We start from the raw sequence: 13,213 nt of genomic DNA, 5'->3' as shown, positions 1-13,213 counted from the left end.
TAGAAATACCCTCAGAGAACCAGTGAAAAATATACTTTTAGTTTGTAGAAACATTTTTTCTTCATAATCAGAAGAAATTATTTCTGCTTTCTTGTTGTCTTAGCTATAACTTGTACTCCATTTTTGTGCGCCTTTCTGGGGTGAAAACCCAGTAGAAAGCCCATCAGAGAACCAGTGAAAAATGTACTTTTAGTTTGTACAAACATATTTCCTAGATAACTACAAGAAAATATTCCTGCTTTCTTTTTCTTTTACATATAACTTGTACACAATTTTTGTCTTCCTCTCTGAGGTGAAAACCCGTTAGAAATACCCTCAGTGAACCAGTGCAAAATGTACTTTTAATTTGTAGAAAAATATTTTCTTCATAATCAGAAGACAATATTTCTGCTTTCTTGTTGTCTTAGCTATAACTTGTACTCCATTTTTGTCCGCCTTTCTGGGGTGAAAACCCAGTAGAAAGACCCTCAGAGAACCAGTGAAAAATGTACTTTTAGTTTGTACAAACATATTTTCTTCATAATCAGAAGAAAATATTTCTGCTTTCTTGTTGTCTTAGCTATAACTTGTACTTCATTTTTGTCCGCCTTTCTGGGGTGAAAACCCAGTAGAAAGACCCTCAGAGAACCAGTGAAAAATGTACTTTTAGTTTGTACAAACATATTTCCTTGATAACAAGAAGAAAATATTCCTGCTTTCTTGTTCTTTTAGATATAACTTGTACACCATTTTCGTCCGCCTTTCTGGGGTGAAAACCCAGTAGAAAGACCTTCGGAGAACCAGTGAAAAATGTACTTTTAGTTTGTACAAACATATTTCCATGATATCTAGAAAAAAATATTTTTGCGTTCTTGTTTTTTTAGATATATTTTGTACACCATTTTTGTCTGCCTTTCTGAGGTGAAAATCCGGTAGAAGTACCCTCAGAGAAACAGTGAAAAATATACTTTTAGTTTGTACAAACATAGTTCCTTAATAACTAGAAGAAAATATTCCTGCTTTCTTTTTCTTTTACATATAACTTGTACACAATTTTTGTCTTCCTTTCTGAGGTGAAAACCCGTTAGAAATACCCTCAGAGAACCAGTGAAAAATATACTTTTAGTTTGTAGAAACATTTTTTCTTCATAATCAGAAGAAAATATTTCTGCTTTCTTGTTGTCTTAGCTATAACTTGTACTCCATTTTTGTGCGCCTTTCTGGGGTGAAAACCCAGTAGAAAGCCCATCAGAGAACCAGTGAAAAATGTACTTTTAGTTTGTACAAACATATTTCCTTGATAACTAGAAGAAAATATTCCTTCTTTCTTTTTCTTTTACATATAACTTGTACACAATTTTTGTCTGCCTTTCTGAGGTGAAAACCCGTTAGAAAGACCCTCAGAGAACCAGTGCAAAATGTACTTTTATTTTGTACAAACATATTTCCTTGATAACTAGAAGAAAATATTCCTGCTTTCTTGTTGTCTTAGCTATAACTTGTACTCCATTTTTGTGCGCCTTTCTGGGGTGAAAACCCAGTAGAAAGACCCTCAGAGAACCAGTGAAAATTGTACTTTTAGTTTGTAGAAACATATTTTCTTCATAATCAGAAGAAAATATTTCTGTTTTCTTTTTGTCTTAGCTATAACTTGTACTCCATTTTTGTCCGCCTTTCTGGGGTGAAAACCCAGTAGAAAGACCCACAGAGAACCAGTGCAAAATGTACTTTTAGTTTGTACAAACATATTTCCTAGATAACTACCAGAAAATATTCCTGTTTTCTTTTTCTTTTACATATAACTTGTACACAATTTTTGTCTTCCTTTCTGAGGTAAAAACCCGTTAGAAATACCCTCAGAGAACCAGTGAAAAATATACTTTTAGTTTGTAGAAACATTTTTTCTTCATAATCAGAAGAAAATATTTCTGCTTTCTTGTTGTCTTAGCTATAACTTGTACTCCATTTTTGTGCGCCTTTCTGGGGTGAAAACCCAGTAGAAAGCCCATCAGAGAACCAGTGAAAAATGTACTTTTAGTTTGTACAAACATATTTCCTTGATATTTAGAAGAAAATATTCCTTCTTTCTTTTTCTTTTACATATAACTTGTACACAATTTTTGTCTGCCTTTCTGAGGTGAAAACCCGTTAGAAATTCCCTCAGAGAACCAGTGCAAAATGTACGTTTAGTTTGTACAAACATATTTCCTTGATAACTAGAAGAAAATATTCCTGCTTTTTTGTTGTCTTAGCTATAACTTGTACTCCATTTTTGTGCGCCTTTCTGGGGTGAAAACCCAGTAGAAAGACCCTCAGAGAACCAGTGAAAAATATACTTTTAGTTTGTAGAAACATTTTTTCATCATAATCAGAAGAAAATATTTCTGCTTTCTTGTTGTCTTAGCTATAACTTGTACTCCATTTTTGTGCGCCTTTCTGGGGTGAAAACCCAGTAGAAAGCCCATCAGAGAACCAGTGAAAAATGTACTTTTAGTTTGTACAAACATATTTCCTAGATAACTACAAGAAAATATTCCTGCTTTCTTTTTCTTTTACATATAACTTGTACACAATTTTTGTCTTCCTCTCTGAGGTGAAAACCCGTTAGAAATACCCTCAGTGAACCAGTGCAAAATGTACTTTTAGTTTGTAGAAACATATTTTCTTCATAATCAGAAGAAAATATTTCTGCTTTCTTGTTGTCTTAGCTATAACTTGTACTCCATTTTTGTGCGCCTTTCTGGGGTGAAAACCCAGTAGAAAGCCCATCAGAGAACCAGTGAAAAATGTACTTTTAGTTTGTACAAACATATTTCCTAGATAACTACAAGAAAATATTCCTGCTTTCTTTTTCTTTTACATATAACTTGTACACAATTTTTGTCTTCCTCTCTGAGGTGAAAACCCGTTAGAAATACCCTCAGTGAACCAGTGCAAAATGTACTTTTAGTTTGTAGAAACATATTTTCTTCATAATCAGAAGAAAATATTTCTGCTTTCTTGTTGTCTTAGCTATAACTTGTACTCCATTTTTGTCCGCCTTTCTGGGGTGAAAACCCAGTAGAAAGACCCTCAGAGAACCAGTGAAAAATGTACTTTTAGTTTGTACAAACATATTTTCTTCATAATCAGAAGAAAATATTTCTGCTTTCTTGTTGTCTTAGCTATAACTTGTACTCCATTTTTGTGCGCCTTTCTGGGGTGAAAACCCATTAGAAATATTCTCAGAGAACCAGTGAAAAATATACATTTAGTTTGTAGAAACATATTTTCTTCATAATCAGAAGAAAATATTTCTGCTTTCTTGTTGTCTTAGCTATAACTTGTACTCCATTTTTGTGCGCCTTTCTGGGGTGAAAACCCAGTAGAAAGACCCTCAGAGAACCAGTGAAAATTGTACTTTTAGTTTGTAGAAACATATTTTCTTCATAATCAGAAGAAAATATTTCTGCTTTCTTGTTGTCTTAGCTATAACTTGTACTCCATTTATGTCCGCCTTTCTGGGGTGAAAACCCAGTAGAAAGACCCTCAGAGAACCAGTGAAAAATGTACTTTTAGTTTGTACAAACATATTTCCTTGATAACTAGAAGAAAATATTTCTGCTTTCTTGTTGTCTTAGCTATAACTTGTACTTCATTTTTGTCCGCCTTTCTGGGGTGAAAACCCAGTAGAAAGACCCTCAGAGAACCAGTGAAAAATGTACTTTTAGTTTGTACAAACATATTTCCTTGATAACAAGAAGAAAATATTCCTGCTTTCTTGTTCTTTTAGATATAACTTGTACACCATTTTCGTCCGCCTTTCTGGGGTGAAAACCCAGTAGAAAGACCTTCGGAGAACCAGTGAAAAATGTACTTTTAGTTTGTAAAAACATATTTCCTTGATAACTGGAAGAAAATATTCCTGCTTTCTTTTTCTATTACATATAACTTGTACACAATTTTTATCTGCCTTTGTGAGGTGAAATCCCGTTAGAAAGACCCTAAAAGAACCAGTGCAAAATGTACTTTTAGTTTGTACAAACATATTTCCTAGATAACTACAAGAAAATATTCCTGTTTTCTTTTTCTTTTACATATAACTTGTACACAATTTTTGTCTTCCTTTCTGAGGTGAAAACCCGTTAGAAATACCCTCAGAGAACCAGTGAAAAATATACTTTTAGTTTGTAGAAACATTTTTTCTTCATAATCAGAAGAAAATATTTCTGCTTTCTTGTTGTCTTAGCTATAACTTGTACTCCATTTTTGTGCGCCTTTCTGGGGTTAAAACCCAGTAGAAAGCCCATCAGAGAACCAGTGAAAAATGTACTTTTAGTTTGTACAAACATATTTCCTTGATAACTAGAAGAAAATATTCCTTCTTTCTTTTTCTTTTACATATAACTTGTACACAATTTTTGTCTGCCTTTCTGAGGTGAAAACCCAGTAGAAAGACCCTCAGAGAACCAGTGAAAATTGTACTTTTAGTTTGTAGAAACATATTTTTTTCATAATCAGAAGAAAATATTTCTGCTTTCTTGTTGTCTTAGCTATAACTTGTACTTCATTTTTGTCCGCCTTTCTGGGGTGAAAACCCAGTAGAAAGACCCTCAGAGAACCAGTGAAAAATGTACTTTTAGTTTGTACAAACATATTTCCTTGATAACAAGAAGAAAATATTCCTGCTTTCTTGTTCTTTTAGATATAACTTGTACACCATTTTCGTCCGCCTTTCTGGTGTGAAAACCCAGTAGAAAGACCTTCGGAGAACCAGTGAAAATTGTACTTTTAGTTTGTAGAAACATATTTTCTTCATAATCAGAAGAAAATATTTCTGCTTTCTTGTTGTCTTAGCTATAACTTGTACTCCATTTTTGTGCGCCTTTCTGGGGTGAAAACCCAGTAGAAAGCCCATCAGAGAACCAGTGAAAAATGTACTTTTAGTTTGTACAAACATATTTCCTAGATAACTACAAGAAAATATTCCTGCTTTCTTTTTCTTTTACATATAACTTGTACACAATTTTTGTCTTCCTCTCTGAGGTGAAAACCTGTTAGAAATACCCTCAGTGAACCAGTGCAAAATGTACTTTTAATTTGTAGAAAAATATTTTCTTCATAATCAGAAGACAATATTTCTGCTTTCTTGTTGTCTTAGCTATAACTTGTACTCCATTTTTGTCCGCCTTTCTGGGGTGAAAACCCAGTAGAAAGACCCTCAGAGAACCAGTGAAAAATGTACTTTTAGTTTGTACAAACATATTTTCTTCATAATCAGAAGAAAATATTTCTGCTTTCTTGTTGTCTTAGCTATAACTTGTACTTCATTTTTGTCCGCCTTTCTGGGGTGAAAACCCAGTAGAAAGACCCTCAGAGAACCAGTGAAAAATGTACTTTTAGTTTGTACAAACATATTTCCTTGATAACAAGAAGAAAATATTCCTGCTTTCTTGTTCTTTTAGATATAACTTGTACACCATTTTCGTCCGCCTTTCTGGGGTGAAAACCCAGTAGAAAGACCTTCGGAGAACCAGTGAAAAATGTACTTTTAGTTTGTACAAACATATTTCCTTGATAACTGGAAGAAAATATTCCTGCTTTCTTTTTCTATTACATATAACTTGTACACAATTTTTATCTGCCTTTGTGAGGTGAAATCCCGTTAGAAAGACCCTAAAAGAACCAGTGCAAAATGTACTTTTAGTTTGTACAAACATATTTCCTAGATAACTACAAGAAAATATTCCTGTTTTCTTTTTCTTTTACATATAACTTGTACACAATTTTTGTCTTCCTTTCTGAGGTGAAACCCCGTTAGAAATACCCTCAGAGAACCAGTGAAAAATATACTTTTAGTTTGTAGAAACATTTTTTCTTCATAATCAGAAGAAAATATTTCTGCTTTCTTGTTGTCTTAGCTATAACTTGTACTCCATTTTTGTGCGCCTTTCTGGGGTGAAAACCCAGTAGAAAGCCCATCAGAGAACCAGTGAAAAATGTACTTTTAGTTTGTACAAACATATTTCCTAGATAACTACAAGAAAATATTCCTGCTTTCTTTTTCTTTTACATATAACTTGTACACAATTTTTGTCTTCCTTTCTGAGGTGAAAACCCGTTAGAAATACCCTCAGAGAACCAGTGAAAAATATACTTTTAGTTTGTAGAAACATTTTTTCTTCATAATCAGAAGAAAATATTTCTGCTTTCTTGTTGTCTTAGCTATAACTTGTACTCCATTTTTGTGCGCCTTTCTGGGGTTAAAACCCAGTAGAAAGCCCATCAGAGAACCAGTGAAAAATGTACTTTTAGTTTGTACAAACATATTTTCTTGATAACTAGAAGAAAATATTCCTTCTTTCTTTTTCTTTTACATATAACTTGTACACAATTTTTGTCTGCCTTTCTGAGGTGAAAACCCGTTAGAAATACCCTCAGAGAACCAGTGCAAAATGTACGTTTAGTTTGTACAAACATATTTCCTTGATAACTAGAAGAAAATATTCCTGCTTTCTTGTTGTCTTAGCTATAACTTGTACTCCATTTTTGTGCGCCTTTCTGGAGTGAAAACCCAGTAGAAAGACCCTCAGAGAACCAGTGAAAATTGTACTTTTAGTTTGTAGAAACATATTTTCTTCATAAGCAGAAGAAAATATTTCTGCTTTCTTGTTGTCTTAGCTATAACTTGTACTCCATTTTTGTGCGCCTTTCTGGGGTGAAAACCTAGTAGAAAGACCCTGAGAGAACCAGTGAAAAATGTACTTTTAGTTTAAACAAAAATATTTCCTTGATAACTAGAAGAAAATATTCCTGCTTTCTTTTTCTTTTACATATAACTTGTACACAATTTTTGTCTGCCTTTCTGAGGTGAAAACCCGTTAGAAAGACCCTTAGAGAACCAGTGAAAAATGTACTTTTAGTTTGTACAAACATATTTCCTTGATAACTACAAGAAAATATTCCTGCTTTCTTTTTCTTTTACATATAACTTGTACACAATTTTTGTCTTCCTTTCTGAGGTGAAAACCCATTAGAAATACCCTCAGAGAACCAGTGAAAAATATACTTTTAGTTTGTAGAAACATTTTTTCTTCATAATCAGAAGAAAATATTTCTGCTTTCTTGTTGTCTTAGCTATAACTTGTACTCCATTTTTGTGCGCCTTTCTGGGGTGAAAACCCAGTAGAAAGCCCATCAGAGAACCAGTGAAAAATGTACTTTTAGTTTGCACAAAAATATTTCCTTGATAACTAGAAGAAAATATTCCTGCTTTCTTTTTCTTTTACATATAACTTGTACACAATTTTTGTCTGACTTTCTGAGGTGAAAACCCGTTAGAAATACCCTCAGAGAACCAGTGCAAAATGTACGTTTAGTTTGTACAAACATATTTCCTTGATAACTACAAGAAAATATTCCTGCTTTCTTTTTCTTTTACATATAACTTGTACACAATTTTTGTCTGCCTTTCTGAGGTGAAAACCTGGTAGAAATACCCTCAGAGAACCAGTGAAAAATGTACTTTTAGTTTGTACAAACATATTTCCATGATAACTAGAAGAAAATATTCCTGCTTTCTTGTTTTTTTTAGATATAACTTTTACACCATTTTTGTCTGCCTTTCTGGGGTGAAAACCCAGTAGAAAGCCCATCAGAGAACCAGTGAAAAATGTACTTTTAGTTTGTACAAACATATTTCCTAGATAACTACAAGAAAATATTTCTGCTTTCTTTTTCTTTTACATATAACTTGTACACAATTTTTGTCTTCCTCTCTGAGGTGAAAACCCGTTAGAAATACCCTCAGTGAACCAGTGCAAAATGTACTTTTAGTTTGTAGAAACATATTTTCTTCATAATCAGAAGAAAATATTTCTGCTTTCTTGTTGTCTTAGCTATAACTTGTACTCCATTTTTGTCCGCCTTTCTGGGGTGAAAACCCAGTAGAAAGACCCTCAGAGAACCAGTGAAAAATGTACTTTTAGTTTGTAGAAACATATTTTCTTCATAATCAGAAGAAAATATTTCTGCTTTCTTGTTGTCTTAGCTATAACTAGACAAGACTTCACTCCTGCCTCCCACAATCCTCCAAAATGAGGAGAGGAGAGAGGAATGAAATGAAATTCGATATTTTGATTGCTCGTAAAATTGTAAATGACTTTTTCAAAATTTTGTGATTTAAGAAGAACATATACTTCATTTAATTCATTTCTTGCACCTTGAAAATTTGTACCATTATCACAATAAATTGATTGTGGTTTTCCACGACGAGCAATGAAACGCCTCAATGCTCCTAAAAAACCCTCCGTGCTCAAATCGCTTACTAATTCGATATGTATTGCCTTAATGGTCATGCACACAAAAATGCATACATATACTTTAATCTTTTTCTTATTTCTATATTTACGCTCTTTTATAAAAAATGGACCACAGTAATCAATGCCTACTCGATTGAAAGGTCTTGTTTGTGTTACGCGTGTTTCTGGGAGATTACCCATTTTATAATCTACTAATTTTGGTTTAGTTCGAAAACAATGAATACATTTGCGTATATTCTTTTTAATTTGATTTCTTCCATCAACTGGCCAATATTTTTGACGCATGTTATATAAAGTAGCCTGTTGACCTCCATGATATGAGACAATATGATAATGTGAAATTATTAGATCTGTTAAAAAGTTAGATTTTGGCAATATTATAGGATGTTTTTTGTCAAAAGAAATGTCGGCATTTTTTAAACGTCCACCAACACGCAAGAGACCGTCATCACCAACAATAGGATCTAGATTGTATATTTTACTTTTCGTATTTAAAGATTTATTCTCAGATAGATTTTTAATTTCAGTCTGAAAACATTTATTTTGTACAACTCGAATTGCTATTGTTTCAGCATGTTTTAATTCAATTATACTCAAAGAACCTTTATATTGTCGATATTCGGTTAGAAATCGACAACAGTAAGCGATGATTCTTTTTAATTTTATAAAAGAAGAAAATTTTGCCAAAATATCATCTTGAGAGTTAACCGTTAAACATGTTAATTTTTTAGTTTCTAGCAAGATATCAGTATGTAATTTAATTTCACTTATCGGCCAAAACTTATCGCTTTGAGATAACCAAGAAGGACCCTCAAACCACATGTTATTTTCGATAAATTTATTTGGTAATTGACCTCGCGAAAGTTGATCAGCAGGATTGCTTTTAGATGGAACATGACGCCATTGATTTATTTTAGTTTTTGATTGAATATCGGATACGCGATTTGAAACAAATGTTTTTAAAGTATTTGAATCGGTACGTAACCAATGTAATACGATTTCTGAGTCAGTCCAGAGAATCGTTTTTTCAACATTGATATTAATAGAATGTGAAATTTTTTGAAATAAATTGGTTAATAAAACAGCTCCACACAACTCTAATCGTGGTATAGTAATATTTTTTATGGGAGCAACACGTGATTTAGAGCATAAAAGAACACAACGAATTTGCCCTTTATCATTTTCGCTTCTTACATATAGACAAGCTCCATAACCTTTTAAACTAGCATCGCAAAAACCGTGCAATTGTATTTTCTGCATATCATTTATCAAAACGTTTCGAGATATATGAATATTTTGAAGGGATTCTAATTGATCGCAAAAATTTGACCAATTATGATGTATAGAAGATGGTATTGATTCATCCCACTTTACTTTTGATTGCCAAAGTTCTTGCATAATTAATTTAGCATAAAGTATAACAGGACCCAAAAATCCTAAAGGATCAAATAATTTAGCAATTTCAGATAAAATTGTTCTTTTAGTATTTATAGTCTTAGTTTCGGTTAATTTAATACGATATACAAATACATCTTTTATGGCCTTCCAATGTATACCAAGAGTCTTTACCATGAAATCTTTGTTTATTTTAAATTCTTTATCGACGCTTTTTTCGTTTACTCCATGAAGTATAGACGGTTCATTAGAAGCCCACTGACACATATTAAGCTGAGCTTTATTTAATAATTGAATTGTTTGATTATATATTTCTCGAGCTTCTTTACATGTAGATGCACCGGTAATTAAATTGTCAACATATAAATCGTTTTTTATGACTTTTGCTCCAATAGAAAAATTTTGACCTTCATCTTCGACTAATTGATGTAAACATCGAATAGCCAAAAATGACGCGGGAGCAAAACCAAAAGTTACAGTATTTAATTGATATTCTTGTACTTCGTTATTTTCATACCATAAAATTTTTTGAAATTTTTTATCTTCTTCACGTATTAAAAATTGTCGATACATTTTTTCAATATCTGCTATAAGCACATATTTATGAAATCTAAATCGAATTAATAGTGAAAAAAGATCATCTTGAATAGTGGGACCGACCATTAAAGCTTCATTTAAAGAAATTCCTGTAGAACTTTTAGATGATGCATTAAAAACAACACGTAATTTAGTGGTACTACTCGAATCTTTGAAAATACCGTGGTGAGGCAAATAAAAACCTTCTGAATTTGATATTGAATTTATCTTTGTCATATGATTTAATCGTTTATATTCTTCAATTACAGCAGTATATTGATTTTTTAATTCAATATTATTTTCAAACCTTTTTTGTAAACTATTCAATCTTTTTAAAGCAATTTGTTTTGATTCCCCGATTTCATTAGGCGATATTTTAAATGGTAACGCGACTACGTATTGACCAATTTCATTGCGCGACACGTTTTGTTTGAAATGTTCTTCACATTTTATTTCTTCTTGAGAGAAAGTTGATTGAGTTGTTAATTCCTCAACAGACCAAAACTTTTCAATTGTTGATTGTAAATCAGTCAACATACATTTTGTTAATTTACATTTTTGTAAACCTTTATGGACACTTATACCACCACCAATTATCCAACCCAATCTAGTTTTTTGCAAATAAAAATCATTTCCATTTTCTGATAAATTTATGGAACCAATTGAAAATAAAGATAAAGTGGTACCTGCCCCTATAAGCATATCAATCGTGCCTGGTATATGAAAATGTGGATCTGCCAATAAAATATGAGGAGGTATTTTAAGAAGTTCTCTTTTTATAGTTTGACTTGGAATTAAATCTGTTATATTTGGAACAACAAGAAAATTAAGTGTACGTTTATATTCATTGTAAGTTGATTTGAATGTTACATTGACCATATTATTAACTGTTGTTGTTAAATTATTTAAAGCTCCTACAGAGAAACAACATTTAATTGTTGTAAGTTTCAATTTATTTAACAGATTATATGTAATAAAATTGGAGGTTGCACAAGTATGCAATAAAACTCTAGCTTTTATTTTATGTTTTTTGTAATCAAAAACCTCAACTAATGCACTTGTCATTAAATGAAAAGATGTTGTTTGAACTAATGAGTTTAATGAAATTTTTGGATTGTTATTATTTAATTGTCATGCTTCCTTTGTTTCGCTTAGATTTTGATTTTCATCAGATTTTGTAAAATGTAGCAATGTATTGTGTCGGTTATTACATTTTTTACAAGATCCAAATTTACAATCTTTAGCTTTATGGTTGCGTAAACAATTAACACACAATTTAGCCTCTTTTACGACCTTGAAGCGTTCATTAGGTGTCAAATTTAAAAATTTGTTACATTTAAACAAAGGATGAGATTCTTTGCAAAGTGGACATTGTTTTGAGGAAGTCGATGTAACAAGAGCTAATTTTTTGGATTCAAGTTTACGTTTTTTATTAGAAGAAGAATCTTTATCTGTATTATCGTTATTTAATTTACGTTTGGAAATACGCGCCGCAGTTCTATACAAGAAATCCGTCATATCCTCTAAACGAGGAAATTCCCCGTTTTTTATGCTTTCGTCCCATTTTTCTAATGTTGATTTGTGGAGTTTTTCTTCTATAATAGCGACTACTATTTCGTGTGTTACATTAACCCCGAGAGACTCTAAGGACTGAAGATGTTGTTGTGATTCATCTGCAAGCGCGATTAAACCTTGATAAGATTCTTTATCTTGTGATGGCAACCGCAATAATAAATTTAAATGTTGAGAAATTAATGTGCGCTTATCTTCGTACGATTTTTGCAAAAGCTTCCAAGCACGTTCATAATTTTCTTCTGTAAATGAAAAAACTTGAACTTTACGTAACGCTTCATCTTTAAGAACCGATTTTAAATATTGTAATTTTTCGACATTGGTAATATCATCACGTTTATGAATCATAGTAGTGAATGTGTCTTTGAAAGATAGCCATTCTTCTATCTTTCCACTAAAAGTGGGAAGAACTGCTTGTGGAAGTTTTAGCCTTTTATAATTGCTTGACGCGTTTGATATACGTCCGTTTTCGGAATTAGAATTTAATTCATGATTATTGATATTATCCTTTTGAACAATAACTGAAATGTAACTTTGAGCTAAAGCCATCAATTTAAAAAATGATTCTTGTAAAGATCTTTTATCACTGGTGTGATTTGTTTCTGTGTCGATTAATTGGATCTCATTGTAAAGATCGTCAATATTAGAGAAATAAGAAAATACCAAATTATGTCGTAACTGTGATTCAGCGAATTGAGCAGGATTAATATTATGAGCATCAAAATGTGCAAGAAATTCTTCAAAAGAAGTTAAATGCTCTTTAATTGTAGTAATTTTTTGTGAAAGAACGTTTAATCGATCAAATTCTTCCATTTTTAAATATTAATTAATTTAATGAATTATTAAAATTGTGACATAAATGATTAATTTGTTTAAAATAAAATTTATATAAATAGTATACAAATAATTGACATCTCTGTTAATAATGACTCAATGAATTGACATACCTGATTGAACCTGATATTTACAAAAAAGTTGATGGTGAGAATTTTTGACTCATTGTTTATGTGTAAAAGATTTCAATATTTATTGAGGTGTCTTAAAACGCATTGCCCCTTTGTATTATAGTTGTACGGAATGAGGTGTTTAAAGATGCATTGCCTCATTGTAGAATTGTTGTATATATGAGATGTTTCAAATGCATTGTCTCATTAAAAATTGATATATGTATATAGAAGATGAGGTGTTTAAGCGCATTGCCTCAAACTTCACATGGATGCAAATTTTGTGTATTTTGTAAATGCACACTTTTTAATTGGGTGTTTTTAACGCATTACCCTTTTTAAATGATTAGACAAAATTTATTATTTGAAATAACTTGTCTTGTAAATTGTAAAATGTGTATAATGTTATTTGAAACGTTTCAATAATATATGTAAAGAGAAATGAGT

The 13,213-nt window shown here is 31.7% G+C and overlaps 1 protein-coding gene across 1 annotated transcript; it reads right to left on the bottom strand.

Annotated features, from left to right (window-relative positions):
* Positions 1-11,381: 11,381 nt before the first annotated feature.
* LOC127281454 (uncharacterized) lies at positions 11,382-12,635 on the bottom strand. The gene has a single exon (XM_051305171.1). It carries the CDS (start codon positions 12,633-12,635, stop codon positions 11,382-11,384), a length of 1,254 nt encoding a protein of 417 aa, XP_051161128.1.
* Between the last annotated feature and the right edge of the window lie 578 nt (positions 12,636-13,213).

Source organism: Leptopilina boulardi, unplaced genomic scaffold (assembly GCF_019393585.1).
Source record: "Leptopilina boulardi isolate dan_hultmark-lab unplaced genomic scaffold, ZJU_Lbou_2.1 LbouV2_269, whole genome shotgun sequence".
NCBI classification, from domain to species: Eukaryota; Metazoa; Arthropoda; class Insecta; order Hymenoptera; family Figitidae; genus Leptopilina; species Leptopilina boulardi.
This window is presented reverse-complemented; position numbering and strand designations above follow the sequence as displayed.

Excerpts from the sequence above, each read along its gene's own strand:
- LOC127281454 (XM_051305171.1), bottom strand. The coding sequence starts at position 12,635 with ATGGAAGAATTTGATCGATTAAACGTTCTTTCACAAAAAATTACTACA.